Source organism: Corvus moneduloides, chromosome 24 (assembly GCF_009650955.1).
Source record: "Corvus moneduloides isolate bCorMon1 chromosome 24, bCorMon1.pri, whole genome shotgun sequence".
In the NCBI taxonomy this organism is placed as follows: Eukaryota; Metazoa; Chordata; class Aves; order Passeriformes; family Corvidae; genus Corvus; species Corvus moneduloides.
Window position 1 is genome coordinate 3,582,009 of NC_045499.1, and position 27,579 is coordinate 3,609,587.

A 27,579-nucleotide genomic window follows, 5' to 3' on the forward strand; every position below is an offset into this window, starting at 1 on the left:
GTGCCCAGCCCGGCGGGCGCAGCGCAGGCGCCCGGGGCCGCCGGCGGTGGCGGCCATGGAGCGGAAAGGTGAGCGCGGCGCGGCCTCCATCGCCCCGCGGGGCCCCCGCAGGGCTCGCCGCCCTTCACGCCTCTCTCTCCTTCTCTCCCTCAGTGCTGGCGCTGCAGGCCCGGAAGAAGCGGACCAAAGCCAAGAAGGACAAGGCCCAGAGGAAGTAAGTGCGGCCGCGGCTCCCTTCAGGCGGCATCTCCCGCCGGCACCGCCGCCTCTTTGTTCCCCCCGGCCCTCCCCGCGGAGAAGGGGCTGCCGAGCTCGGCGGCCCGGAGGGCGCTCGGCGCCGGGGGAACGTGCGAGCCCCCGGGGCTGGGCGGGTTTTTAACGAGAGTTAACCGAGCGCACGTTTCGGGCGCAGGCAGCAGCGGAGCCGGCGCAGCGCGTGGCCGGCGGCGGCCGTTTTGCCGCCCAGCTCTGGCCGCCGGCCCCTCTCCGGGTCCGGTCATGGCTTCTTGGGCTGCACGGGGAACGGGAGCCTCTGCCTTCCCTGCTTGTCCCCAAAGCCCGACCATGGAGTTGCGGTAGTGCTTAGGGATTGGGCTCCGGGTGGTGGTCTGCCCTTGCAATCTCCCCTTGGCCGTGGGTTGTACCCCGGCGGGAGTTGTCAGCGTCCCCTCTCTGCCGCCCCCGGGGCACTTCAGTAGCCAGCTTCTCTTGACTCTTCCCCCTCTTGACTCTCTTTCCCCCTAAGCTTTTTTTTTTTTTTTCCCTTAAATCCTGCCGAAAGAATGCCGTGGTGTGTTGTTTACTTCGTTCTTTAGCTTTGATGCTCTCGTGTGGCTTCTCTCCTCCCGCAGGAATGTCACGAGTCTTTATGTGTGGGGAACTTTTGGAGGCAGATGTAAAAATTAAAAGAACTCAAGTAAATACTAAACAATGGCTTTCAGCAGGCTGCACTAAGTGCTGTGTTCAGTGCTGCTCGTGGATTCCTTTGTAGAAAAAGGTGATGTAAGTCTTGGAGCTGGTTCTGTGGGCTCCTTAAAATGCAGCTTATTTCTATAAAATCTCTGGTACCTCAGGATGTTTTTTACTCGAAGGTGTCCAGGAACCAAAGATAGTAAGTAAGGCCAAGGCACTGGAGGTGGGAGTCAGAGGGTTTTTTCTTTAGGCCTAGAGTAATGCTTTCTCAGTCACTTCCTCAGACACATCACAGGGATTTAAAATATTTTTTTCTTGTTGCCTCCAGCCAAGAGTCAGTGGTTTGGAGATGGGGCTTTTGAAGAGTGAGGAGCCTTAACCGAAGTATTTGGGAGATGTGTGTTATGGTTCCATGCTATTCTGTACATGCTCCTGGTATTTCTTGAAGGTAGCATTAGGACAGTTTTTGAAATGCTTTCCTCCTTCTCTAATTTCTGTATGAATAATCCATTGTTTAATCCTGTATGTGCTATGGGGTTTTTTTTCCATCGCTAGCTGCAGACCACCAATACTGACTCTGCCAATAAAGTCCACAGTGTAGCTGGGAAAACTGATTTCTGTGTAGATTTTGAGGTTGCTGAGTGATAACTTCAGAGCTGGCATGTTAGGGGCTTTTTATAAATCTTTTTTTAACCACATATTCAGGACAGGTTAAATGCACTGCTGGTTAGCTCTTGATTTTGCCACTAACCTTGATTGGAGTGCAGAGCCATGCTGTTTGTCAAATGCTGTGTTTATATTCTTACACTGCATGCTTCAGCTCTGTTCTCTGGTACCATAAGTTTATTGGATTGTACCTCAGAAGTTAAAAAAATTTGCACATGCTTTATGCTGTGCAACTAAAAGAACTCAGTGTCAGCCTCTAACTTTAGGTACAGTTCCACAACATTTATTCTATTTAAATACAAAGCTGCTCTAGTTAAATCTTCTAAAATAGGCTTAACTGGGTTGTTTCGTAAAATCTATACTTGAAACCACATGGAATGTGCTTTTAATATCTGATGTTCCATGATAGTTTAGGTCACACATGAAATTTTTTCCTGTAATATATTTTTTCTATACATTTGCAGTAAAAAGCATGAAACAATGATTTTAAAAGGTTGAATTCAGCATTATGAATTATTACGAGTAAGTATAAAAATGCACAGAATGTTCTGAAGGGATTTAAAACAATTAAAAATATCTTTCATTTTAGAAATGAGCTACGCCTGCTTTAAGTTTACCTATAAACCCAATATCGCTCGAAACAGAACAAAAGAAACCACTTGGAAAGGTTAAAAGAAACTGGAAAGTTACTTATTTTTTTTCATCATCCAGTAGTTAACATTGCTACATTTTTGGTTCAGACAAGACCAGTCTAAACTGACGATTTACAGAAACACCTTGGAAATATTAATTATGGTTCTGTGTGTAAGCTTTTTTATAGGAAATTAATATATGTTTTTGAAATTAATATATATTCCTATAGGAACGTCAGCCACTTTCTTAATTTTCTGCAAATTCAAGATGATCCTATTTCTTTCATTCCTTCCTGTCTTAAAAGTTTAATTTTACATCAGTGAAGTAGAGAATGCATTTATCCTGACTCTCTTCTGTAGAAAGAGAGCAGGCAGAGTTTCTTGGAGTTCTGAAGGTGAGTTAACTGTATTTTCCCAATCCAATAAAACTACCCCAAATCTTTTGGTAACCTGGAAGATTCATTAAGCCAGCTGTCTCAAATGTTTGCTCAGGAAGCTTCTGCTTGCCTTGCCTGCTTGGTGGTTCCATTTCTGCCACTGTCAAGCTGGGAGGATGTCCTGGCTGTGTACCTTTGTTCAGGTCCCATTTCTGTGAGAACTGAGGAGCAGGGCAGGGACAATGACAGGTGAATGCCCTGGAGGGACAAAAGACAAGCTGAGATACAGGGACATCCTGAGTTCTCATATTAACTGTCACTGATTGCTTTGTGGCCTTGAGTGAAGCACTATTTTCAGTTTCTTAATTTCACTTATTTTCCATCGAAAAGGCAAGGAATTAGAATTAAAATTGCTTTAATCTATTTTTGGTAAATGGCAGGCCTTTTCCTTAGTGTTAAGAATGTCAGGAGATCTGCATGCCAGAAGTAGTTATTAACAAAAGTTTTGTAGGTAGGTTCCTGCAGATTGTGTTGCTGCCCAAAGGTAGCTTTTCCAAAAGTTATCTGCGGAAGAATGCGATGTATTAATTTTATCATTTTTTTGAGGTGTGAACATCCTGGGTGCTCACAGTCAGTTGATTCCCAAAGGCACTCAAAAAAACCTGTCTTTAAAAAAGGAGCCTGTAGGCTTGCAAGTATTTTTTCGTACCAGAGCTTTAGTAACTTCAACTGTAAACTCTCCAGACAGCAGTATCTGATGAGGTGCGTTCAGGTAGTTGGTTTTGCCCAATTCTGCATTTTTGACAAGGCTTTTGCAGTTCTTTGGAGCAGTTACTGTGTCTTTGGGGTTCATCATAGTGGACAGATGTGTTGAATGTAATACTTGCCCTGAGGAGGGAAATGTGCAGTGCTTTCCTGGGAACACTTCTTTTACTAGTTTTCCTTGTATTCTCTGTGTTCCGATGTTTCACGAGCTGTCCTGGATGGGGATGTGCCAGGAGGAAGGTGTGATGGGTGTGCCAACAGTTCAGCCTTTCACCCCTGCTTTGTGCTCTGCAGGTGTCCCTGCACAGGTGTGCTGGGAACGTTGTAATGCCTTGGTGCAGAAGGTTTAGGTGTCTGTTTAGGAAGCAGAGCAGGCTAACAGGAGATCATCAGCTGGGTTTTTTTGAAGACCCCGAGTGCTGTTTGGATGGGAAGGTTGCTCCGAGTTAACTCTTGTTCAAAAGTGATGCTGAAGTACAGCTTCTGTCTGCTTGCATTTGGAAGAGATTCATGTTCATAGAATGATTAAGGTTGTAAAAGCCCTCCAAGATCATTGAGTCCAACCTGTGACTACTCCCCACCTTGTCAACCAGACTGGGGCACTGAGTGCCACTTCCAGGTGTTTCTTGAATATCTCCTGGGATGGTGACTCCACCACCTCCCAGGGCAGCCCTTTCCAATGTTTAACAACCCTTTCCATGGAGAAATTCCTCCTGAGAATTCCTTCTTCATTACCATACTCTGTAAAAGTGCATTGTGTGAACAAAAGCCTAATACACAAGGCAAATCTGGTGTTTACTTCAGAACTGTGCTCCTGTTTGAAAATACAAGCTTCTGTTTGAACTAAAATACAAATACAGTTGTACTTTACGGATGTCTCTGGCAATATGTAATGCAATTGGGCACTTGTGACTGTTAGATCATAACTGCTAGTAAAATATTGCGGGTTTTTTCTGTCTATGTTTTGTGTTGCAAGGCCTTAGAAGTGCAAACTGTTTTCTTTGTCCTAGGAGAAAATTACTCCTTTAGTTACTACTGAGATTAAGAGCCAGAATTTAAAAACTAGTCTGAAACACCCATCCAGATTCAAAGCAGTTAAAGAAACAGGAAAGAGACTGAAGGAAAATTTGTATATTACAGCTCATTTCTCTGTAATGAAGAAAATAACTGTACTACATAGAACTAGGCTACAGGTCTGTATAATATGTAGGTGGTGGCTGTTTCAGTAGCAGACCCAAATGAGAATACCGTTTCATCAATTCAGTGTTCATTTCAGGAAAAGTTGGCCTATTCATGTATAAAACCACTAGTTCTATGTAAGGGATGTTGAACCAATTGTGCTTCAAAGCAGAGCATTTTATTACTGTAAGCATGAATATCTACAAAAGTAGTGGCAGCCATAAGGTATGTGGCTTGTTCTGGAAAATGTGCATGATCTGAATGTCTTCCTGCTAATTCTGCCTGCGCTGGTGAATTTAATCATTTCTTACAGGCTTTACTGAGTGGGAGGTATTTTTTCACAGGACTTTGAATAGATCCTCTGTCTCCCTCTACTCCTGCAGGGAAGCAGTGGCAGAGCTAAGTTAGTAGTCTTGCTTTCTCCCCACTTCTTCCCAAATGCCTGCAATATTCATTATTTTCAGTGCTTTCCTGGGAACACTTCTTTTACTAGTTTTCCTTGTATTCTATGGAATTGCAAAGATAATTCTCTGTGTTCTGATGTTTCACGAGCTGTCCTGGATGGGGATGTGCCAGGAGGAAGGTGTGATGGGTGTGCCAACAGTTCAGCCTTTCACCCCTGCTTTGTGCTCTGCAGGTGTCCCTGCACAAGTGTGCTGGGAACGTTGTAATGCCTTGGTGCAGAAGGTTTAGGTGTCTGTTTAGGAAGCAGAGCAGGCTAACAGGAGATCATCAGCTGGGTTTACGAGATTATTGTTACCTGAAAATCTCTGGCAAGACTCTTGCCTTGCAGTGAAGCCTCACTTCTTCCTCCTCTCTAAAATTGCTCTGAAGAGAGACACGGTGGTTTTTCCATCTGTGCAGTCTGGGGAGCAGAAAATTCTTAATAGGATCTGATAGTTTCCAGTTTGTTTTTGTATTGTATCACTTCGGTCTTTGAGGAGCCCCAGAGTTCTGACAGCTCTCTGAGGTTCTCCCTCAATTTCTCCTTCAATATTCAAAGCTTTGCCTGGGATCAGGATCCTGGATTATGTTTTCCTCACTTGTCTTCCTTAAGTATTTTGAATATAAAGTTTAAGGTAGAGTCAGAATGCATTGCCCTCGTAATTTTTTCATTCAAATACAGAAGTGATTATCAGACCATGACAGGACACAACTGAAATCTGCTGGTTTCCATGGAAGTTCCTTGGTTTGTGATAGCTGGAATAGCAGACAGTTCTACAAACAGCTTGTTAAGTGCTTGTGTGGGGGAGTGGGGATGGGAAGCAAGAAACCTGATTGCCTGTTATTTGTGTTTTAATACTGTTCTCATGTGAAAGCCAGTACTTGTCTTCAAACTGAGCTCCCACAGATCTGCTAATCAAAAGTATGTCTTGGTGCCTCTGAGTGCTGTTATTTAAAAACTAAATGCTTGACCATCTCCAGTCTTGTTTTAAGTTCTTGGCAGGGGTATTCTTGTAGCTCTGGGATTAGTGCTCTATAGCAGCAAGTATTGTGGATCTGCCCTATTGGCAGAAAACACCAGTTATTTACTCAGAAAAATAGGGATGCAACAGTGAACAAGTTGCAATAATCAGAAAATAACGTGGATTGTACACTCCTAAGTCCCCCACCATCTGTGATTTATAATTCCCCCAAAACAGGTGGAATTTCTTGAGCAGAAAGGTCAGCTGCATACAAGCAGGGAAACACTTTCATCATTTCAGACATGGATTCATCCTGAAAGTTGTGTGTAATCAGTTACCATATTCATTGAGCATGAGGTTTGCCAGCAGATCTGTGTGTGAGCACACTGGAGGCTGGCACCAGAAGCACTCATTCTCACTAGATGTGTCTTAACATGATCTGGAAATTACAGACACACTAAGAAATAGTAATGAGATGCAGCCTGCAAGCATTCTTCCTTAAAGAGACATTGTCTCCATTGCACAGATGTGGAAATGGGAGAGGGATTTTAAATCCTGGCTTTTCACCATGCCATATGGAGCTTTTTCTCGAATGAAGACACAGAATCCTTAAGTGAGATCTTGCTGTAGTGGGTGCAGAGCCCAGGAAGTCATTGACCGGATGGTTAAGGTGGAAAGAAGTGTCGTGGGGTGTGTTTGCAGTACCTTTATCTGTGGTGCCTACAGTGGGAGCTGGATTCGTCATTTGTCCTGCATTCACTGAATTGAGTTCTGCTTGGGGGCGTTTCATGTGTGTAATTTGAGCTCACCAATAAGGGATGACACTGTTTATAAAGACTGTGTTGCAGGCGACTTAAAATTAGGAAAGCATTTCCCTTCAGTTTCCTGCAGATGGGCGTCATCTTTGCAAATATCAAGGGAGAGGCAAACGGAGAGGGAGAGAGAGAGGAGTAAGGAGAATATCTTTTTTTGTTAGTATGTATTTAAGGATGATGGGTGTGACAGAAATGATTTGGCCTAAAAGTATGTTGCCTTCCTTGCTTGAGGATGGAAGGAGTCTGCTTTTGTATTTATTTAAGGCAAGTCGTTAGGTAGCATGGACAGTATTCCTGCTGTTTTAGGGACAAGGAAAAGTACATCTTTTCTGTCCAAAATAGAGTTTTGAAGTCACTCTTAATACTCTTGAATAAGAGAACCAAACACCTCCTTTCAAGTGGTTGGTTTTTTTTTTTTTTATGTAAGTTATTGGAGCAGAGAAAACACGCTCAGAGTTTGATGGTGAGGTTGAGGGTGGGGACTTGGCTGTGTGTCAGGTAATTTATAGAGGGCACCCTTTCTTCACTGCAAATCCATAAGAACCCACATTGTGTGACTGAGATTTCTTAATCATTTTTTACCTTACTTTTAGTGTGTGGACCAGATAAGTGATACCATTGAGAGCTGGCAGGAGAATTCCACAGTGTTTTTCCAAATTGCTTTAACACCTTCTGTAAGGAACAAGTGAGTGACTCAAATCTTAGCTCCTGCAAATAACTCTTTACCATCCCTGCTGTGCATTGCAGGGGTTGGGAGATATCTTCAGTGAACATGGAGCAAAATCTTGTCTACAGTGGAAAATTTTGAATATTTTTAGCACCTTTTTAATATGAAGAGGTTTGGCAATGCTAAACTATTAAAAGCATATTCAGACTTCTGAGAACTTTTAAGGTGAAAATATTATAGACACAGAACCAGATGAAGAGAGTTCTTTAAACCTCTTGCTTTGAAAGTGCAGGGGCAGCTTCAGTGTGTCTTTCACTAACAGTCTTCCCTAGGAGAGAAATTTCTACATTGTTACTTGCTATGTCATGTTGTTGCTGACTTGTTTCCCCTATCACTTACATAAACCAGCAGGATAAACAGGCACCGGAAATGACTGGGAATTGTACGTTGTTGGAGGATGATGTTAAGTGCCCGCTGCTGTGAAAAATACTCAGTTCAACTTTTTAAAGAAGATTTGACTCCTTCTGCTTGTTTTGTTGTTTTAAGCATAAAGGATAAGTTTTTCTTGTAACTTTGGAAGGGGAGGTGTGGAATCACTTCACAAAATTCATTTTTCCTTTGAACGCCCGTTCCCTGCTGCGTGATTGTGCTGGAATTCCTCTATCAAAAGGGTTGCTCTGTCAACAATTACCATGATCCTTGTCTTCATCCCAGCTTTGAATCCACTGGGCTATTGAATAGGCAAATAAAACCGGCTAGTTCAGGAAGATGAAACAAAGTATCTGCCTGAATTTCTAATTTCATTAGAGGGAAGAAGAGACATGCAGACATCAAGAGGAGGGGATGAGTCTTTATGCTCACCCCCCTGACACGACTGAATTTGCAGGAAGATCAGCTGAGAGCAAGCCCCAGCCTTGCTGCACGGCCCTTCACCTGCAATGCAGTGCTGGGCAGCTGCAGATGGGTGCTGGAGGCAAATCCCTCTTCTCCTTCACTCTTGCACAAAGCTTTGCTGCATTTGAGGAGAACCAGCCCCTCTGCCTGCTGCTGATGTCCCCCTCCTTCCCCAACACTGTGGTGTCTGATTTTTGATGGCTTTTTCGAAAACTATTGGGCTGTCTTCGGGAATATTTTTATCCATGGGAGGCCGTGCTTCTTGCAGGTAGGTGCCCCTCTCTAATTTTGTCTTGTGAATTTGCAGTTCTTCAGGGAATAAGGACTTTTGGGAGGGTCTCTCTAGATGTGGATTCACATGAATTCCATAGAAGACCTAGCATTTTGCCTTAGCTTTGCTGTTCCACATTGTTTTTCTTAAGTAAAATATTGCTATATAGTTGTAGAGAGACCCTGCAGATCCAGTTCATTCTGATGATTAATTAGCACAATGAGAGAGCAAAAGGAAAAGGTGATCATGGTGTTCTTCTGTAGATCAGAGGTGGCTGTTAAAAAAAAAGTACCCTAGAACACTTGTTTTTTAATGTGTAAACAATCATTTAGTATAGGATTTTTATGTACTTTATCTGCATTTTGCAATTTTGACAACAGCTGTTTGAGCTGTCATCTTTAAATACTGGGTAAGGATTTTTCGGCTCTCTTTATCAGCCTTTTGTGCCTTTTAGAGTACCGTCTTTGTGAGCAAAGCAGATGAGGTTTGTGCTTTTGTATATCATTTTGTATATCATTAGGTATTAACACATATTCTGCACTGATTAATTCTGTCTTAATCTGTATCTTTGGCTGACATGGTCATTTCAGGGGAAGAACAGGGTGGTGTGTAATAACATCAAACAAATTTTCACAGGGAGGCAAAGGAAAGGGATATATTTTGGAGGTGATTTCATGAAGGAAATAGCACTGTAGAGATGTGTGTGACCTGAATACGGCTTTCTTACATTACTTGGTATCATAGATTCTAATGTAGAAGTGAAACGCTTTTGGATCCCCATGAAAGACTCAGCTGCAGACTCCAGGGTGTGTCGTGTGTGAGACTGCCAGCAGCAGGATTTGTCAGCCCCTTAGGAGGGGCACAGAAAGCTTCCAGGAGAATGGGCTTTAGTGCTTCCAGTAACTTCTTCCTCGATGCATGAAATTGCTATTATTGAGAAGCACTGGGACTGCAGAGTGGCGTGATGTGTCTGTCTGCATCACTGCCACTTAAGGGGAATTTTCTTTTGAGTCCTTTTTAATCCCCTACATCCTGTGCAGTTAAAAAAGTGACAATCCTGAAGCAGCACTGGGGAGAATTACTCTTTACTACTCACGCTATGTGTGAGGTTTCTGTCTTAAAATCTTTCTGTCCAGTTCCTGTTCTCTTTACCCTGTCTATAGGATTTGTAGTCTGTGAGCATCTAATCTCCCCTTCAACCATTCTGGCCATGGCTATTTCTTGCCTTTGATGCCTGCTCTTAATTTGGGGATAATGCATGACTTTATTTGTATCTCAGTTGTCCCCAAAGGAATGCAGCAATTTTAAAGTTTAAGACCTTCTGCGTCCCCTAATGTAGGTTTGCTTCTTCCTACACCCGACCTATAATTCAGTCACAAAAAAGTCTAAATGCTAAATATCTCAGGGCTGGATCAAGCTGCAGGGTTGTTAATAAAAGTCTCATTAGCTTGGCAGTCTTTGGTTTATGGTTTGAGACCACTAAGCTGTTCTTGAATTTAAAAAGTCAGGAGGACTTACTGACAACAGACTGAAAGTAAGTGTCTGGTGGTGGGTTGTGCCTGGAATGACCTTTGTGGATCTTCCTTGCTTAAATGAACTTCAGTTGTGGATTTTAAGTAGCTACAAATTTAGTCATCATCAGATTGGAACGCAAGATTTCTCCCTTTTTATGATGTTTAAGATGGCTGTAGTTTGAATGTGTTAGCAGTGTATTTAATGTGTGAAGTCTCAGCAGAGTGCATGTGTAGTAGGTCAGTGCTGAACATTCATTCTACTGTGTGACTATTCCAAATGGAAATCCTACATTTCCTCCATGGATTAAGATGAGTTGGTACAGCCCTGATACGATGTGCAGGACTCCAGCTCAAGGTCTAAGTTGTGAAAACTGCATCCGAGGGCCTGCATATGCTGCTGGCATTTCCACTGGGTGGGCAGTTCCTCTTTCTTGGAGCAAAATGAGCTGAATTTGAAAGAGGGTGCTGGAAAGCACCGGTGTTATCTGCTACTTCCCTGCAACAATAGTTTCAATACAAGAAACTTCCGCTAATTCACTGCCGGGGAACTCGCTGTAAAGAATGTTATCTTGTGCTTCTGTGTCACTGCTGCAATGAAGTTTGCTGCCCACTTCTTTGGACAATTCCAGCTTTTTTTAATATCTCATGCTTCTAAAGAAAGAAAACTTAATGTTGCTATCTTGCAGTACTTTGCCCTTAAATCCTGCCAAAGCAAATGGTCTCATAGGCATTGTTTTCATTATAAGTGTTTGCTCTGTACAGAAGGATCTTGAATCTTTGTAGGCATGTAATCATTCCCTGTAATGCTTTGTAAAGTAAATAAATTACCTGATTTTGGTGTTACCCTTTCATGAGCTGATTGGCTGTGATCAGTGTGATGCCATGAAGGAGCTGAGACATGGAAGATGTTTTATTTGGGGGGCACAGCCTGAGTGTGCGAGAGCATGGAGGTGGCCTTTGCTGACACGGCCTTCACAAGCAAGAACTCAAGAGTAGCATATTTGGTGAAAAGTTAAACACCTAAAATGAATGCTTTTATTTATGAATGTGGGAGTGAAAAACCTCCACCACCTTAGTGCCTGATTCCAATCCCTCTGCAATCACAAGCTCTCAGGAAGGTTTACTGAACATCTGCTCTGCGTCCTCTCACTCTCCGTAGTTCAGACAACTGTAATAAACTTTGGATCTTGAGTAAAGAGATGAACTAAAAATGCAGGCTGCCCCTTGAGAACAGGAGAAATAAATGCCAAGATTAGGGGCTCTAGTGTTCTAAAGTGATAGAAGCAGAAGGACTGTTAAATATTCATTTGACCTTGAATGTGAAAGGAACAAAGGGCCACAAGTTCTAAAGCAGTGGTTAACTTTTTTTCCGAAAGAGTAAAAACTAATTGATGTTAGTCTTTAAAATAAAATTCATCAACATTTAAATTTTCAAGTTTTACCTAGGATAACAAATAAAATATAAACCTGCTTTAGAAGAGTTCTCACTGAATGAAAAGCAGAGAAGAGGTTCAGAGACTAATATTTTGGTGGGATCACTAAACTTTTAACTCTCTGTCTTGTCTGGACTTTTCTTGGTTCCACTAAAAAAGTGGGTCTAGGGCATTAAGGTGCATTTCTCACTAGTATACAAAAAAATTAGTTCTGTCCACTTTGATCTTAGCTTAGAAATAAAAGCACTGAAATGTGAATAGCTTTTCTGAAGGCTGAATATTGCATCTCCTCCATCCTCAGCAGTCCTTCGTATGCTGTGGAAGCTGCAGACTTGAGGAGTAATGTGTGTGAGACATGCAGTGTGTTCTCTTTCAGACCCGACACCCAGCACCGGGGCCCTGCTGCCCATTCCGAGAATGATCTTCCAGAGCAAGAGGAGGAAATCCTGGGATCAGATGATGATGAGCAAGAGGATCCAAATGATTACTGTAAAGGTGAGCAGTTGTCTGTTTAAGATGCAGGATTTTCAATGCAATCAAGGAATTCCCTCCATTTTCCATTTGCTGTAGAGAATGAAAATAGGCTCCCTCTTACATTGGGTGTTTTGAAACTGCATGACGATAATAACATTTTTCAAGCCAACATGAAATGGAGAGAGTGGTCTCCAAGTTTGCCTCTGTTATCAGTCAAGATTTAAGTTGCAGAGCTGTTTTTAATGCGTAAGTTGAAAGCTGTTAACTTTTTCTCTGTACCAGTGGGCTTTCAATATTGATAAAGAAAGTAGGCATTTAATTCTTTTTGTATTTTCATTGTAAAAAGGACACTTTCAAATCCTTTTCATATTCTTTGGTTTTCTTTTGAAGATCAGATCATTATCTTGATATCTATTCTTCAGAAAAATTTGTTTCTGCAAATAGCCTTCCTCTGTTTCTCTGAGTAGAAACTAAATATAGGGCAAATGAAAACACCAAATCACAATTCCTTCTCTTTGTTCTGTTTTCTGCCAGTTCTATCTTTGGCTTTTCATGTTTTTGCTTCTGTGATGGAATCACCTTGTATAGTCAGCAGCTTGAGAGATATGAAGGGTGCAGAGGAGACTTTCCTGTTTTCAGTGGCAGAGAGCCTTTCGGTCAGGAAAATTGCAAGGAAAACTTTTGGGACCTTGGCTGCAGTACCTCTTTCATGTTACAGGGTCAGAGCATGCAAAAGCAATGCTGATATTTAGCTGCAGGATTCTGTTACCATCACAACCTGTGTTTTCCAAAGGTGGTCAGCCTAGCAGACTTCAGGTGTTTTCACTGAGGAAATATTTTGTGATGCTGCAGTGATTGTCATGCTTGTTCCACACACCTGTTCTCTGCTTCTTGTGTTTTTCCAGGGGGTTACCACCTTGTGAAAATAGGAGATCTCTTCAATGGACGCTACCATGTGATTCGGAAGCTTGGATGGGGCCACTTCTCCACCGTGTGGCTGGCTTGGGACATCCAGTAAGTGTTCCTGCTCCAGCTGGTGTTCCAGGCAGGAATACACAAACCTGAGCAGAAAACATCCTTTTAGATAAATGCACAAAGCATTAGCTGTCCACATCCTAGCACAGAAATTTCTCCTGATATTGTTCATGCAAGTGCGTGGGAGGGAATTAACAGGACAAACCATATCTGTGGGAAGAGTTGTGTTCAGCAGCCTCTGACCTGTTATTCCATATTTTGAGAAATGACTAACATGCATCTTTTTTTTAAAAAAGACTCAAAGACAGTCTTTGAGTGTTTAAACCTTATTTTAGCATGATGCATTAAATAAACTCTGTTGCATGCAAAAGAACTGGGATAATCCTGGAGAATAAGTTCTTTTTATGAGCATTAACAGTTCCCAATTTACTTGCCATGTGTGCACAGAGGGAGGAGATTTGTGGCAATGAAGGTGGTGAAGAGTGCAGAGCACTACACAGAAACAGCACTGGATGAAATCAAGTTGCTGAAATCGGTGAGTGCTTGAGTTGGGCTCAATTTTATTTTACTCTTTTTTTCCATTTTGGGGGGTTTACATTTGTAACGTGCTTGATATTTCCAGATCATCAAGAATTTGTGTGCAGTGGATCTGACTTCAGAATAACCTCTTTCTCTGCAGGTCCGCAACAGTGATCCAAATGATCCAAGCAAAGAGAGAGTCGTTCAGTTATTAGATGACTTCAAGATTTCAGGAGTGAATGGTTCCCGTATCCTTTTGTGGAATAAAAGCCAAGAATTGCAGAAAGACGGGAGTTGCTTGGGCAGCTGTCCTGTTTTGGCAAGCAATGCCCAGGCATCCCTTTCCCTGCCCAAGGAAAGCTGCTGTAGAAGGATCTGCCTCAAAACTGCCTGCTGAGCTCAGATCCAGAGCGATGATTCAGTCTGGCGTAATTTGTGTCAGCACGGCTTGGTTGTGCTTTTAATGTTCTGCCACCAATTTGTGAATCAGGACTGAGTGGCTGTGTCAGAGGTACCTTCGAGGTAGAAGAGCCCATCTATCTCAACCCCTCAATTTTGCAAGCAGCCTGCTAATAACCTGTTATTTCAGTAAAGCAGAATAGCGTGTTAAAATCAGTAGCTGAGAATAGCGAATGAGCCATCTATAACTTGAAAATAAGTTTGGTATCTAGTTATGGAAACACCTTACTTTGTAATTTATCAACATTGTTAGGATGTTTGAAGTGTATTGCTTTGACAGTGGCCTGTAGTTCTGGGAGCAGCCTTCTCATAGGCAGTGATTTGTAGCAAGTCCTAATAATGGATCCTTAAAATTTGAAAGTTGGATTTTTGTGCATTGTTTTCGCTTTGAGATAGCTTAAATTTTATTTCAGTGAGAATTGCTGGGCTGCTTGAGAGAATTGAGCTGTAGATGATAAGCAGTAGACCCATAATGCATTTTCTAATGCATAACTTTTTTTTCTGAATAAATGTTGATTTGAGCTTGTATTCTTCCATTCTTGTGAAATGTATGCTTTCTGCCAGTGTAGATGAAAAGCAGCCTAATAAACTCATAGACATTTGGCTTCTAAAACAAGGGCATTGTACTGAATATGTCACTGGAGTGACTGTAGCTGTTGAGATCTTAGAGCTAAAAAGCAGATCATACAAGTAAAGTTGAAATCCAGGCTTGTCAAAAGTTTGTTTTGCTGGTAAAGAGGCAAAGGAGGGCAAAGAAAGTTACTTAATTGTTCTGAAGATTACTTACGAAATGGAAATTTTATTATCTTTTCAGGTAATGCTGGTACAAAAAGATCTGGCATCGAGTTTTGCCTGGGGCAAAAGCGTAGGCTGTTCCAAAACATACAGAAATACTAATGTCCATTTGTGCAACTGGCTTCCACTCAAGGCAGGAGATTGCTGCTGCTGCAGTAGGACCATTGTGCAGCTCCATCCCTCTGTATTTTTTTTTATTCTATTTTAGATAATGGCACTGTTGTGTAGGATGATGCTGTTGAGGAAGGCAGCTTTTCCAAGCTGTGTCAGAACAGGATTAGGGTTCTTTAACATAAAGTGCCCAAGTGGTATGGGTTTCTTTCGATCCTCAGTCCTGGGAATTCAGGGCTCCTTGGGTCTGGATGTCTGGGTTTTTCCTTGATTCAGTTCCAGATATCTGTATGGTGTTTGAAGTTCTAGGGCATCATCTCCTGAAGTGGATCATCAAGTCAAATTACCAGGGTCTTCCGCTCCCTTGTGTCAAAAAAATCATCAAACAGGTAAGTTCCAGTTCTGACTGCACTCCTCCCCTTGACCCAATTAAAACTCTTTCACTAATCTTTCTCAGATCCAAGGAAACAAAAGTTAAAAATCCCTGGTCCACTCATGCAGCAAAATATTCTTGGGTTAATACTTCCTTTCTCTACTGCAAGCCCCTTCTGCTGCAGATCGTGGTTTTCTGACACTTAAATCATGATGGTTTTTGCTTTTAACCTCTTCTTACCTCAGTCATTTCTCATAAGTGAAGTATTTTTTTAAAGCTGTCACAGTAAGCAAAGTGCTTAATGATGGGAAGAGCAAGAGAAACTGGTTCTCCCTACTGGGTGGTTGCCTAAGAAGAAACACCTTTCTACATGGGAGGTGCAGGGGAAGGAGGAAAGTGTAATTTTATTGTAGAGTATTAAAATTAGGTTTTCACCTGTGGCAAGTTAAGTTATGAGGGTAAATAGAGTATTTTCAAATGGTAGCTACAATCTGTATGCAAATCTCTTTTTTTTTTGTGGAACTCGGTAGTAACCACTGATCACATCAGCTCTAACCTGGAGTATTCTCAAACACACAAACCCTTTCAGGTTCACTGGCCACCCTAGGCACTTATGCATTTTCACTTTGCTCTCAATTAGATTGTCTCATGGTTGACTTCCTTCTCACTTGCCTGCAGGTTCTTCAGGGTCTGGATTACTTGCATACAAAATGTCGAATCATTCACACAGATATAAAACCTGAGAACATCCTGCTGTGTGTGAATGACCAGTACATTCGCAGGCTGGCTGCAGAGGCAACAGAGTGGCAGAGATCTGGGGCTCCCCCACCGTCTGGCTCTGCAGGTGATTTGCCTTTTTTCTTTGTTTTTTCCTCTGAAAATTGATGCTGTTTCCCCCACATACCCCTGTATCATCACTAAGAAAAACTTCCTGAGTACAGTGGAACAATAATGCAAGTAACCTTTGAAAAGCTGAGTGTAAATTGTGAAATTAGTCATGAATTGTAACTCAGGGATGACTGGGAAGGCATTTTGTGTAAGAAAACAAGAGGGAGGATAAATGCACACTGGCACCTGCTTTTAACGACAGCTGATCTGGCACTGGTGAAGTCAGTCTTATGTAGCACAACGTTGATGCACTCAGTATAGAACTGGAGTGAAAATGTGGCAAAATACTTCTCACATTTCCTTCTAAAGTTTATTGCCTTTCATTGCACGGTGCTGGAAATGCATTTGACGAGAGTTTCAACAAGGTGATTTACCTGTTGTCCATTTGCAGAAGTCTGAAAAACTGCAACAGAAACAGCTTCCTTGGCATGCAAACACTCCTAAAGATCTGAGGGCAAATTTCCTTTTATTCCTTGTGTTCCTCCTCAGAATATCCATCTGTAGCAATGTGTACTTTTCAAAAGCCACTGTAGTATGTATTGGAAGGCTCTGTCAGTCATAATTTTACAACACCAACATTGAGCTGAACTGATCATGGCATATCTTAGCTTAAGGAAGCTCTCTGAAGTTTGGTATTTTAATGCTTTAATTTGCATTTTCATTTGGGTAGGATGCATAATACATGCAGTAAATGAAGCTACGTGACAGGAAGTTTAAGTCTTTGATATCAGTCAAGCAAGTCTCCTGTCTGAAAATTGAATAATACATTTGCTCATTTAATGTTTCTATCTTTTTTTTTAATTGCTGTGTTTTTGTAGAGAAATGAGCCTTCAAAATCACATTTGCTGATATCATTAAAATGTTGTTAACAAACCACGTAGGAGAAATGTACCTTAACATCAGAATGCAGTTGCAGCTTTTGAATATAGCCATACTGATTTACTGATCTTCCTTTCCCTTTCAGTGAGCACTGCACCACAGCCAAAACCAGTAAGTGTAATAGCTTTCATCTGTAAGTATGCATCTACTGATAGTACCTCCTGCATTGTTTCATAATCCAGTCAGCATTAAGAGAAAGCAATCTCATATCAGAAGAAAAAATGTGATTTGTGTTTGGCATAGGCATCAGGTTCAACGCTGTCTTGGACTTGTGAATAGTATTGGCTCATTTATCACCAGAACAAGGAGTCCTTGTGGTGATCTCAAGGTCTGTTCTGAAAGTGACTATTTTATGGAGTCTGAGATCCCTCACTTGGAGAATAATGTAGGTTTTTCAGGTCAGGGCAAAAATGCACTGATAAAAGCCTTAGACAAGTGGTTCAAAACCCAGAACAGCTGCTTTTTATCTGGGAGAGGAGCTGTCTCCAGCATTTTCATCACAGACTGCTTCCTCAGCTCTAAGATAAATTCAACCTTGGTGCATTTTAAATTTATTGAAGTATAAAATGTTCAGTCCAATTTCTCTGCTTGCTTCTGTGTAGGCTGACAAAATGTCAAAGAATAAGAAAAAGAAGTTGAAAAAGAAGCAGAAACGACAGGCTGAGTTGTTGGAGAAGCGAATGCAAGAGATAGAGGAAATGGAGAAGGAGGCAAACCCTGGGCAGACACAACCTGAAGAGGAGGAAGAAGCTCAGACCCCTTTGGAAATGCTCATAAAAGTCAGTCCGCCAGAGGAAAATGTCAGCAAAAAGCCAGGTATGGGCCTAAAGCATTGCCAACATGGAATGGACAGTGTTATCCATTTACTTGTAGGTATGAGGAGGGAGTACCTTTAGCAGAGGTGGCTGTTGTCGTTTCACCTGTTTGCATTGGGTTCTGTCCTTCTAATGAGACTGGGAAATCTCCTGTTACAAAATTAATGAATTACTGTGTTCAGTTACATTTAGACTGCCCCCTTGAACAGCTTCCACCTATTTATTAAGACATATTCTGCTACATTCTCATTTTCCCCCTCTTCCAGCACAAGCCCTTGGACAGGAGCAATCTAATCTCATGGAAAGCAGCGTGGAAAAACGTGCAAGAGAAATCAACTGCAACGGAGTGATCCCAGTGACGGACTTCACAAACTCTGGGAATGAAGGGTCTGTGCGACTTGAGGACGACCTTCACAATGCCAATGACTGTGGCAATCACCCTCACACACAGAAGGCTGAGAACTTCCATAGCTGTAATTACACTCAGCACAACAGTGACTCAGAGAACAGGCCTCAAGAAGCAATGTCGGACTCGTTTGTGCCCTTGGCCCCAGAGGATTCCATGGTGTGTCAGCCCACGTCCAACGAACAGCAGGCATTCAGTGAGCAGATGAACAATTTTCAGGAAAGTATCAGGACAGAGATCCCTTCAGAGGATGAGAATGAGAATAACAGCCCAACAGACAACAAAGGTATAAGAAGAACCTTGTAAGAAAGGGCTCCTCGATGTGGGAGATTCCTTTCCAACACTTCATCATATTAATAGAAATGTGCATTTTTTAGGCTGAAGTAATCAGAACCACCTGTTTGAGACTTTTCCTGCCAGGAGTAATTAACCTGACAATCACACTCCAAGACATTTGCTGTTTGTAGCTGCTAGTTGTAGTTGTGCTTCAGTTTTGACTTTTGAATGCATAAGTATTCCTACTTTTTAAAAACACCTGTACATTTGGTTTTCAGTGGAGGAACATTTCCTCTGTTGAATCAGGTGTTGCTTATGTGATATTCATTAAGTCTACAGATTGTCACTTGCTGTTAAATTAAGGGATTGGTACTGTTCAGTGTGTTCTGACAGTTTGGTTCTTAATAGGGAGCAAAGATAACTTCTCTCAGTTACTCAAGATGGGTAAATGTTTTCCCAGAGCTGAAAATGCAGCCTGAAACAAAGCTTATACAGTGTAAGGAAAAAAACCCCAACTTCTTTAATCCTTTTATTTGAATATGATTTTCTTCAGAGTGGAAAAAAATGTGTCTTGTAGGCTTAGGAGAAAATAAGACATGACGTAGTGTACAGCAATTTAAACACATTCCAGGTGTGTGTATGTTAAAAATGTGAATTGGTAAAATTGTCCATTTTTGCCTCTTTGTGTCCATGCCAGGTGATACATGCTTGGAGAAGGAGGGTAAAGCTACCATTTGTACTTACTTTAAAAAGTATTCCAGCATTTTCTTGCCAGAGTACCACTAGGGGAGTTATATGGATGAACAGTAACAAGAGAAATTTAGATTTTGAAACTTGAACTGCACTTTGCTGGATGCCTTTGCTAGGTTACTGGCATCTTTTGCTTCTCATAGCCCTCTTCCAAATTTCCAGCTTTGAACTCTCCCAAATTTTAGCTTTAAAGGTACAGCTGGATGTCATTTAGTGACTTAATACTTTTACTCTCCATCGTGTGATTCAATTTTCCCAATATATCCTTTAACTCTTGTAATTGTGTTGCAGCAGTGAGTGATGGGTATGTCAGAAAGATGCTGTAACATGGGGACTCTTCCTTCAAAGATTTAGGAAGGCTTAAGGGGGGTTGTGAGGCTTGTTTTGTTTCTGGCAATGCCCTTATTTCAACAGGGTTTTTTTAAAATACACACAGGCTCTGCAAAAAATGCTGGGAAATAGTCACTCTTGCATATGCTCATTTATCCTTCTGCTTAATGACACCAGTTGGGTCTTAATGATGTTGTTGATAGTGCAGAGTGATGCTCATTTTTATACCCAAGCATCAGGGAGGGAGCAGTTCTGATCCATAAGAAAAACTTCCTGGCTGGGGAGAGATTGATAGGATTTGGGTGACAGATGGTGACACTGCTTATGTAGCTTTAATCAGCTGTTGTACACATTGCCTCTAGGAAAATCAGCTGCTGGGAATTTCCTTCTTAATCCTCTTGAGCCCAAGAATGCAGATAAGCTCAAAGTGAAGATAGCTGACCTAGGAAACGCCTGCTGGGTGGTAAGTTTAGTCTTTTCACATTGACTGTTTAAACCTGCAGATTCAGTCAGTTTGCCAAGATGGAAAATAATCTGTAAAGCAGATCCTTAGACCTGGCTGTGAAAGTTTGAAACTACGACAGGGAAAAAAGAGGGGGAAGCAAGGACACAAAGGAAGAAATGGTCCTCTAAACACGACATTTCAGTCCATGCTTTGGGTGCCTCACGGGTATTGATTCCTTTTAATAGGGCTGTGACCCATGTTACATTACAGTGTGTAGAAATCTGCTCATGTGAAACTGCTGAAGGAGTTTGTAGCTCTCCTGGAGACTGAGAAAGTTGCAAACAATTGCTCTGATGTGCTGGTTTTGTAGCTTGTCAGACCATTTCAGTGCATTCACGAGCACATGAAAGAGACTCACACAATAAAGCTCCCAAGATTTATTCTTTGATGGTTGTGCTGTGCCGCTTTCAAATGTTTGACATTTCAAATAGAAGAACTGTCTCTTTTTACTTGGCTTCTAAAATGGCAAATTACTTCAGATCTGTTGGGAGGGATGAGTCTCAATTCAGAATTGCAGTCAGGCTTGCAGTGCCTGGCAAGGTGATTTCTCACATTGCTGTTGCTTATCTGCTTTAAGGTAGCTGGACCATGGCCTGTCTGCCAGGACTGGGTAGGAGATGCTGCAGAGTCTTTCTTTATTCGATTTTTGTGGCTTGCTTCCCTCTAAATTGCCGGACTGCTTCACTTGAGGAGGAGTATCTCATGTAGAGCATTTAAACAGCACTTGCAGGAATATAAGGAAATAGTTAACAAGGATGTAAAATGCAGCTGAAATGTAACAGCAATGAGCTTTGATCTACTCTGGCCTGCCAGGTTGTTGATTCTCCTCTTCTAAGCAGTCTTTAGCTGTTTAGTAAAACATTTCTTCTCTTTAGCACAAGCATTTCACTGAAGACATCCAGACAAGACAGTACCGGTCCCTGGAGGTGTTGATAGGGTCGGGGTACAACACCCCTGCTGACATCTGGAGCACAGCCTGCATGGTGAGTTCTGCCAGCTGGGGATGTTGCTCCTCTGTGCTCTGCCCTCTGAGCTGCTGGCAAGAAACCCTTACAAGTGTTCAGTCAACTCCCAGACTTGCTGAATAATATGTTTCCACACCAGAGTTGTTTTTTTATTTATCCTTTTTCTCCACATGTGGCTTTCCTTTTGAAAGTTTCATTGTCCAGCATCAGCAGATTTCAAGTATGATTGCACTTTGCCATCTTGCTCTTTGGAAAAACAAGACAACCAGGCAATTCTGGATGCAATATCTTTTTATATTAAAAAAGAAGCCTTTCTGTTGCATCTAGCATTGTTTCACAAGTGCCTTCAGTATAATTTTTAATTTTAATCATCCTCTGCAGGTTTGGAATCAATGTTTAAGCTGAGTAATGCTGAGATTAGGCTGAAGCTGTTCCTGTAACAGCTGGCAAATGTAGAATGTGGCAATGAAAAGAAATCAGTCAAGCCAGTTACTGCATGTGCCCCTTCTTTGTCTCCATTCTGTGTTTTCTACAAACCAAAGCTTGGTTTTTATAATTTAAGTTTGGAAAATATACATTTTTGCTGTCTTGGAAAATAAGTTGGGATTTTGATGAATGTGGTAAAAGAAAATGCAGTAGGGTCATGTTTTCTCTGCAGAGCATGTGGCCAGAATTACACAGTGTGCCTGACTCAACTGTTTGGCACCAGCAGGTCATAAAGAAAACTGAGAATACAGAAGGTCAGAGTACAAGTGAAATATATAAAGGGTGAATGTGTTACAGAATTTAGAAGTGGTGAGTTGAAATGAGTGCAGATGTTTTTCTCATTTAAAATGTGTTTTCGTCTCTACAGACAGATGTTCAGAGATTAACTGTTTGAAAAACAAATGAAAACTGGGGAGAGGGAAGAATCCCAAAAAACTCCAAGCAAACAAAACAAACTAAAAATATCCAACCCTAGAAACTATAGCTTGGACATGGTGTTATTTTTGCAAAACTCTGACGAGGAAGAGCAAAGGCTAAGCATGTGAAATACCTTAACTTTGTGGTTAGCTGGTGATCCTGCACCCAAAATTCATCCTATGACGTTTTTAATGCAGTTTTTGAAGTGTTGCAAAGTCACTGCACATTTTAGGCTGTAATGGAGTATTTAAGATTATAGCTGTTGACAGAGTTTTGCAGGTTATTCTTTCCCACTGCTTTGCTTCTGGCCCACAGAGATTTGCAGAGTCAACCTGCAGTACATCTTAAGAGTGTTTTGAAGTGATTTAATGTGCTCATTTCTGTTTGTTTAGGCCTTTGAGTTGGCAACAGGGGACTATCTGTTCGAGCCTCACTCTGGGGAAGATTACTCACGAGATGAAGGTCTGTTTGTCTCCGCTTTTCCTTTTTAAAATGGGACTTGAAATCCAACGGTTGCCTCTTCAAAATGAGCCTTCTCTTACAAATTTACAATGCAAAAGCTCCTTGCAAAAAGATAATTTACCCAAATCAGCAGCAACTGTGCTCAAGCCTCTGCAGTAAAACACTGTGCAACAAAGTCCATGTTCTTGTTCTGGTGTTCTGCATTCCTCTTGCTGCTGGATTCTCTACCTTGTGTCTCAAAACCGATTGTGCCTCAAATTGCCCGTATCTGTTTTCCTCTTTCCTCTTGTCTTTGTTGCTGCTTAGTGTAATCTGGTTTCAGGTGCATTTCCAAAGTAATTTTTAAGGGATAATGTCTTTATCCTTATATCCCAGAGCATGAAAATAGCATAGAGATGTTTTGTGTGGATGAATCTCATTGTCTTTTTGTGTTTGGTTTTTTTTTTATTTTTCACATGCAGATCATATTGCATTGATCATAGAACTTCTGGGGAAAATACCTCGCAAGCTCATTTTGGCAGGAAAGTATTCCAAGGAGTTTTTCACCAAAAAAGGTAAAAGGAAACAAAGCAAATATCACTTATCTCCTCATCCCTTGCCCCAAATACACAGGAGTATCTTGCTGGAAATGCCAGTTAGAAATAGATGCCAGCAAAGATGTATCTTTAAGTCTTTCCTTTGTTTTATGAAATGCTTTATCAGTAAAACTGCAGCTAAATGTAAGGCATTCTTGTCTTACTCCTAAAAGTATCCTACACCCCAGTGCTCAGCATCTTGGTGTAGGTCAAATGCAGCAGGTAGAAAAACAGCACAGTAGATGTTTTGTCAAACTTGATGTGGTTTTATTTAGCTGATCTCTGTCAGCTAGAGGTGAGGACTCACTTTTGAAGGCTTTTCTAGACAGCCTGACTCCATTTCTGGCATGCCAGGCACCTTAAATAGTGCCTGGCATCATGAGCCATGTTGCTCAGAACACAAAACATTATCATAAAAGTCCTGAGTACCCCAGAAATGTATTGAGTCAAAAAATTAGGTTTTGATCTAGTTTATTAATTCTTTTTATAAAAACAACCCCTTCTTTATTAGTAGTTTATTGATTTCTCAAACAGTGCTCCATGCATTGCATGTATTCCAGACTCAGTGGCACAGTTTATCTGTCATGTCAAGCAGCATAATTGGTAATTTAATGAAGTTAATATTTGCTGATAGGAGAGCTGAAATAGCAGGGGGTGAAAAAAGAACCCTTTGAGGAAGTACATTTCTATAACAGGCTTCTGAAGCAGATAGAAAAGGGGGTTTAATATAATTGACTTGTCCCTTCAGTGTGCCCTAGCACTTTTTATTTCCTTTGAACAGTCTCTTGAGCTCACTCGATCATGTTTGGCTGTTCAGCCAATTTTATTGAGCTGCTCTGTTCCCCTGTCTTGCACTTAACCCGTTTGTCTTGGGGTTTCAGGTGATCTGAAGCACATCACCAAACTGAAGCCCTGGGGCCTTTTTGAAGTGTTGGTGGAAAAATACGAGTGGTCCCAAGATGAGGCAGCTGCATTCACAGACTTCTTACTCCCTATGCTGGAGCTGATCCCAGAGAAACGAGCTACAGCAGCAGAGTGTCTCAGGCACCCCTGGCTTAACTCCTAGAAGCTTCCAAGCAATGCCACAACGTTATACTCTGGTTTACAGCATAGCCTACACACCCAGCTGCCCTTTCCCAGACCCATATTTCTCCTTGTTCAGTTTCAGTGTGGAGTTCTTCCTTCAAGGCTTCCAAGATTTTAGATAAATCTAACCCGTTCTGCTGAATTTGTTTGTGTGACTTAATGGGGACTCTCCTCAGCCAGTGGGCATCATCCATGTTTTTGCCTTGATTGGGCTTCACCAAAGACTAATTAACTAGAATCAGAGATTTTTCCTCAGTCTCCTCACTGTTAGGCACTGTGTGTGACAGATGTGAGCTCACCCGTGCTCAGATATCTCCCTTAGCTAAATTCCAACCCTCCTGTCTTCCTGTGAAGATCTCACTGACTCAGGAGTCAATTTTCCCACTGTTGATCCAGTAGCTACTGATGGGGTGAGATGTAACAGTTGGCATCAAGGTGGTGCCAGATCCTTGTTAGAGCAAAGACCTTGAAATCTGCCATCACTCTCTTAAGTGTCTACTGTTTTCTTTGCTTTCCAGTCACAACTTTTATTTAGTACTGCTTTTGAAAGAGCTTTTTAAACCTAGGTTTTAGTATCCTTTATTTCTTCCTCCAAAGTGCCCTGTCCATTTACTTTTTCTCCTTCCCTGTGCCCTTGATAGTCAGAATAGTTTCTGGACTTGGTGACGTTTTCTACTTCAATGCCTGTGACTTAAAGGTGACAAGCAAAATAAGCAAAAGCTGGAACTGACTAAACGCACAACCCTCAGCCAACAGATGGGTGCACCCTCAGCCTGCAGAGAGAGCCTTGTTGCAGGCAACTCTTAACATGATAGCGAGCCATAAGTTTTTGGGGTTTTTTATCCCTTACTGGCACTTTTTTGCCTTGCTTGAGGTGGTATTCATGAGAGATTGGCTTTCACTGATGCAGTCTGCTGTGACTTTTCATTTTTTGACCATTCACTTTTTTTCCAAGGAAAGGGTTGCAGCACCTGTATCACAGCCCAGCTGCAGCTGTGGACTTTGAAAATCAACACTTGAAGTTCCAGTGTAAAGATTTCTTTTAATTTGCTTCAGGTGCAGGCCTTCAGAAATAACTTCCCAGGATGGGACTGCCTTTTATTTTCTGGGCCATTAGCACAAGAAGAGAGCTAGCAGAAGTGGAAGAGAACTGACTTTTCCACGTAGATACTGGATTAGAAGCTGTTTCTAGAGTTACCCCAAATAAAAAAATGTTCTATGGGATTTCTATGTAAGCTTCTCAGAGGGGGTTTGGACATAATGGGTTAATTTTAATTAAAAGTTAAATCACTGTGGCATTTGATAGTTCTATGATGGCTTCTTCTAGACTTACCCATCCTGTTACAGATTCAGTGCATCCCACTCTTCTCTAAGCAAGATTTGGCAATGTTGAGACTTCAGAGACACTTCCTTACTCTGGACCAAACAGGCCTTTGGATTTGTGGTGGTTTGCAGAGGATAGAAGTTGCTGGAGACCGTGCAGATGCTATCCAAGACAATTTCCATTGCCAAAGCTGCCAAGACCACTGTTATGTGTCCCTTCTGTGTCTGTGTTTGGGAACTGTGGTTTGTAAGGATCATTCACTCACAAACGGGGCCATTTAATCCACTTGAACAGAGTTTCTCCACTTCAGAGCCCAATTTGGCTTATTTATGCAAATCATGCCGCATGTTCCTTTAGTGGTAGATCAGGTTCTCTATGCATATCATAAAAAAAAGAAAGGCAGGTACCATACCAAAAAATGTTTTTAACTGCTGAATTGACCTTTTCTTTTGGTTTTTTCCTTTCATCCGGCATTTTCCAGTTGTGGGTCACTTCTGTATCTGTTACAGGAGGACTGCAGACAGTACTGGGTTCCAACTTTCTGTGAAGATACATTGGCAGGGCAAACAATTCCTGCAGTCTTGAAAGCTCACCCAGTCCTGCCTACTTGAGACTGGCTGATGAAGGAACATTTCCCAGAAGGGGCCTGCACTCTTTGACTCTTGAGAGCTCCTGCCCATCCTTCCTTCCCTTCCCTCTGCTAGCCCTGACTGGAGGAGGGGTTTTTTTACCATGATAGCCAAGGCTAGAGCCAGCTTGTGAGTTGAAGACCTGCAGAAGCAGCTGTCATGATTCAGTCTTGTACCGTCCGCTTGTTCACTAGGGCTTTGTTCCATTTCCAAATTGCCACGAAGTGCTCACACTAAAGGATTTGTACTTGCTGTGTCAGTCTAAAACCTGAAGGAAAATACATTTTTATTCTTTCTACTTGGGTGCTTTGTCTTTTTTTTTTTTTTTTTTCCCTTTGTGAAAGCCCTACAATAAACAGATTATTTAATAACTGAGCCCTAGTCTTCATACGTTCCCCTTATAATTCTGAGTCAGGGGCTCAGGGATGGAATTTGTTCCACTAGTGAGCACACAGTTTTTGTTTCCAGAATGAGGTAGGTAAAGATTTTGTTGCTGGTATTGTGATCCATTTTAAAAAGGGGAGAAGAGCAAAAAATAGGACAACTCTGCTGGAATTTTTCCATTCTAAAATATGTTTTTCTTCAAATCTGTCATACCTCTGCTGCCTTATCTAGCCAAAAGTCTCAATAAAACCTTCCCAAACACTTTTTTTAGAGGAAAGCCTAAAACTGGAAGGTATTTGTTAGAACTGAACTGAATTGACTGCTGCAGGAACCAGTAATTTACAGCAAGTAAAAATGAAAATTATAATGGAGGCTGATTTTGGGTCCTGACCAGGTAAGAGCTGCTTTGTCCTCTGCAGAAATGGGCTGTGCCAAGGGCTGCCATGGATGGGTGTTGGATGGGAGAGATGATGGGTAAATCAGATGAACTGGGTGATGCAGGGAGTTGATGCTGACTGGAACCTGCTGCTGTGCTTTGCGGGTGCTGTTCCAGGCCTGCTGCAGCCCAGCATGCTGGTTTCTGGTTTTGTTGTTTGGTTTTCTTTTTTTCCCAGAAAAGTGCCCTTTTCCAGAGGTTGTGTTTGGTTATTGTTGCCCAGAGCAGGAAAGTGATTCATGGCTGAGCTGGGAATTGGCCTGTCATGGTATTTTTCCAGTAAAAGGGCAGCCTGGGACATGGCAGATGTTTTCCTCTGCCCTCAGGAGACGAGTACAAAATCCAAAACACTGATGTTTTGGTGGTGGTTTTTTTAATTCATAAGTAATTTCCTCGAAAGAAGGTGTACAAACCCTCCAAAAGCAGAAAATTGCCATCCTTCCCCTCTTGTCCCTCTTGCGGATGGACTCAGAAAAACTCTTATGTCCATTTTGGGCTCTTCCAACCAAATAAGCTCCACAAGAGCTGTGAGCCAAGAGCAGCCCCATGGGTGAGGAAAACAGCTGCAGAAAATCCACAGAATTTGGTAAGTTTAGGCTTCCTAGAAGAGTCACTTCAAAGAAAAGGGCTGATGGAAGAAGAGCTCTGGATGTCCCTGGGAACAGAAAGAGTAAGTCAGCTGTTGGGAGATGGAGTATGGCTTCAAATTTTATGCTTGTTTTGTTTTAC

General features: G+C 41.8%; 2 protein-coding genes across 4 annotated transcripts in view; one reads left to right on the forward strand and one right to left on the reverse strand.

Moving 5' to 3' along the window:
- SRPK1 (SRSF protein kinase 1) lies at nt 1-26,328 on the forward strand. 2 transcript variants are annotated; one of them, XM_032132782.1, is made up of 16 exons: nt 1-68; nt 154-214; nt 11,908-12,026; nt 12,911-13,019; nt 13,428-13,515; nt 13,660-13,747; nt 15,147-15,253; nt 15,916-16,081; nt 17,090-17,115; nt 17,607-17,820; nt 18,086-18,511; nt 19,944-20,044; nt 20,962-21,069; nt 22,347-22,416; nt 22,878-22,970; nt 23,873-26,328. In XM_032132782.1, the coding sequence occupies exons 1-16, from the start codon at nt 56-58 to the stop codon at nt 24,055-24,057; spliced, it is 1,974 nt and encodes a 657-aa protein (XP_031988673.1). In that variant the 5' UTR covers nt 1-55; the 3' UTR covers nt 24,058-26,328. The 2 variants fall into 2 exon arrangements, with proteins under 2 accessions (XP_031988673.1, XP_031988674.1); XM_032132783.1 differs by lacking the exons at nt 1-68; nt 154-214 and adding an exon at nt 7,903-8,581 and having other exon boundaries at nt 23,873-24,057.
- LHFPL5 (LHFPL tetraspan subfamily member 5) overlaps nt 23,446-27,579 on the reverse strand; it is an 8,712-nt gene continuing 4,578 nt past the window's right edge. For both annotated transcript variants that reach the window (XM_032132784.1, XM_032132785.1), the window contains one exon: nt 23,446-27,505. The gene's annotated coding sequence lies outside the window, so the exon portion shown is untranslated. The remainder of the gene's footprint in view (nt 27,506-27,579) is intronic.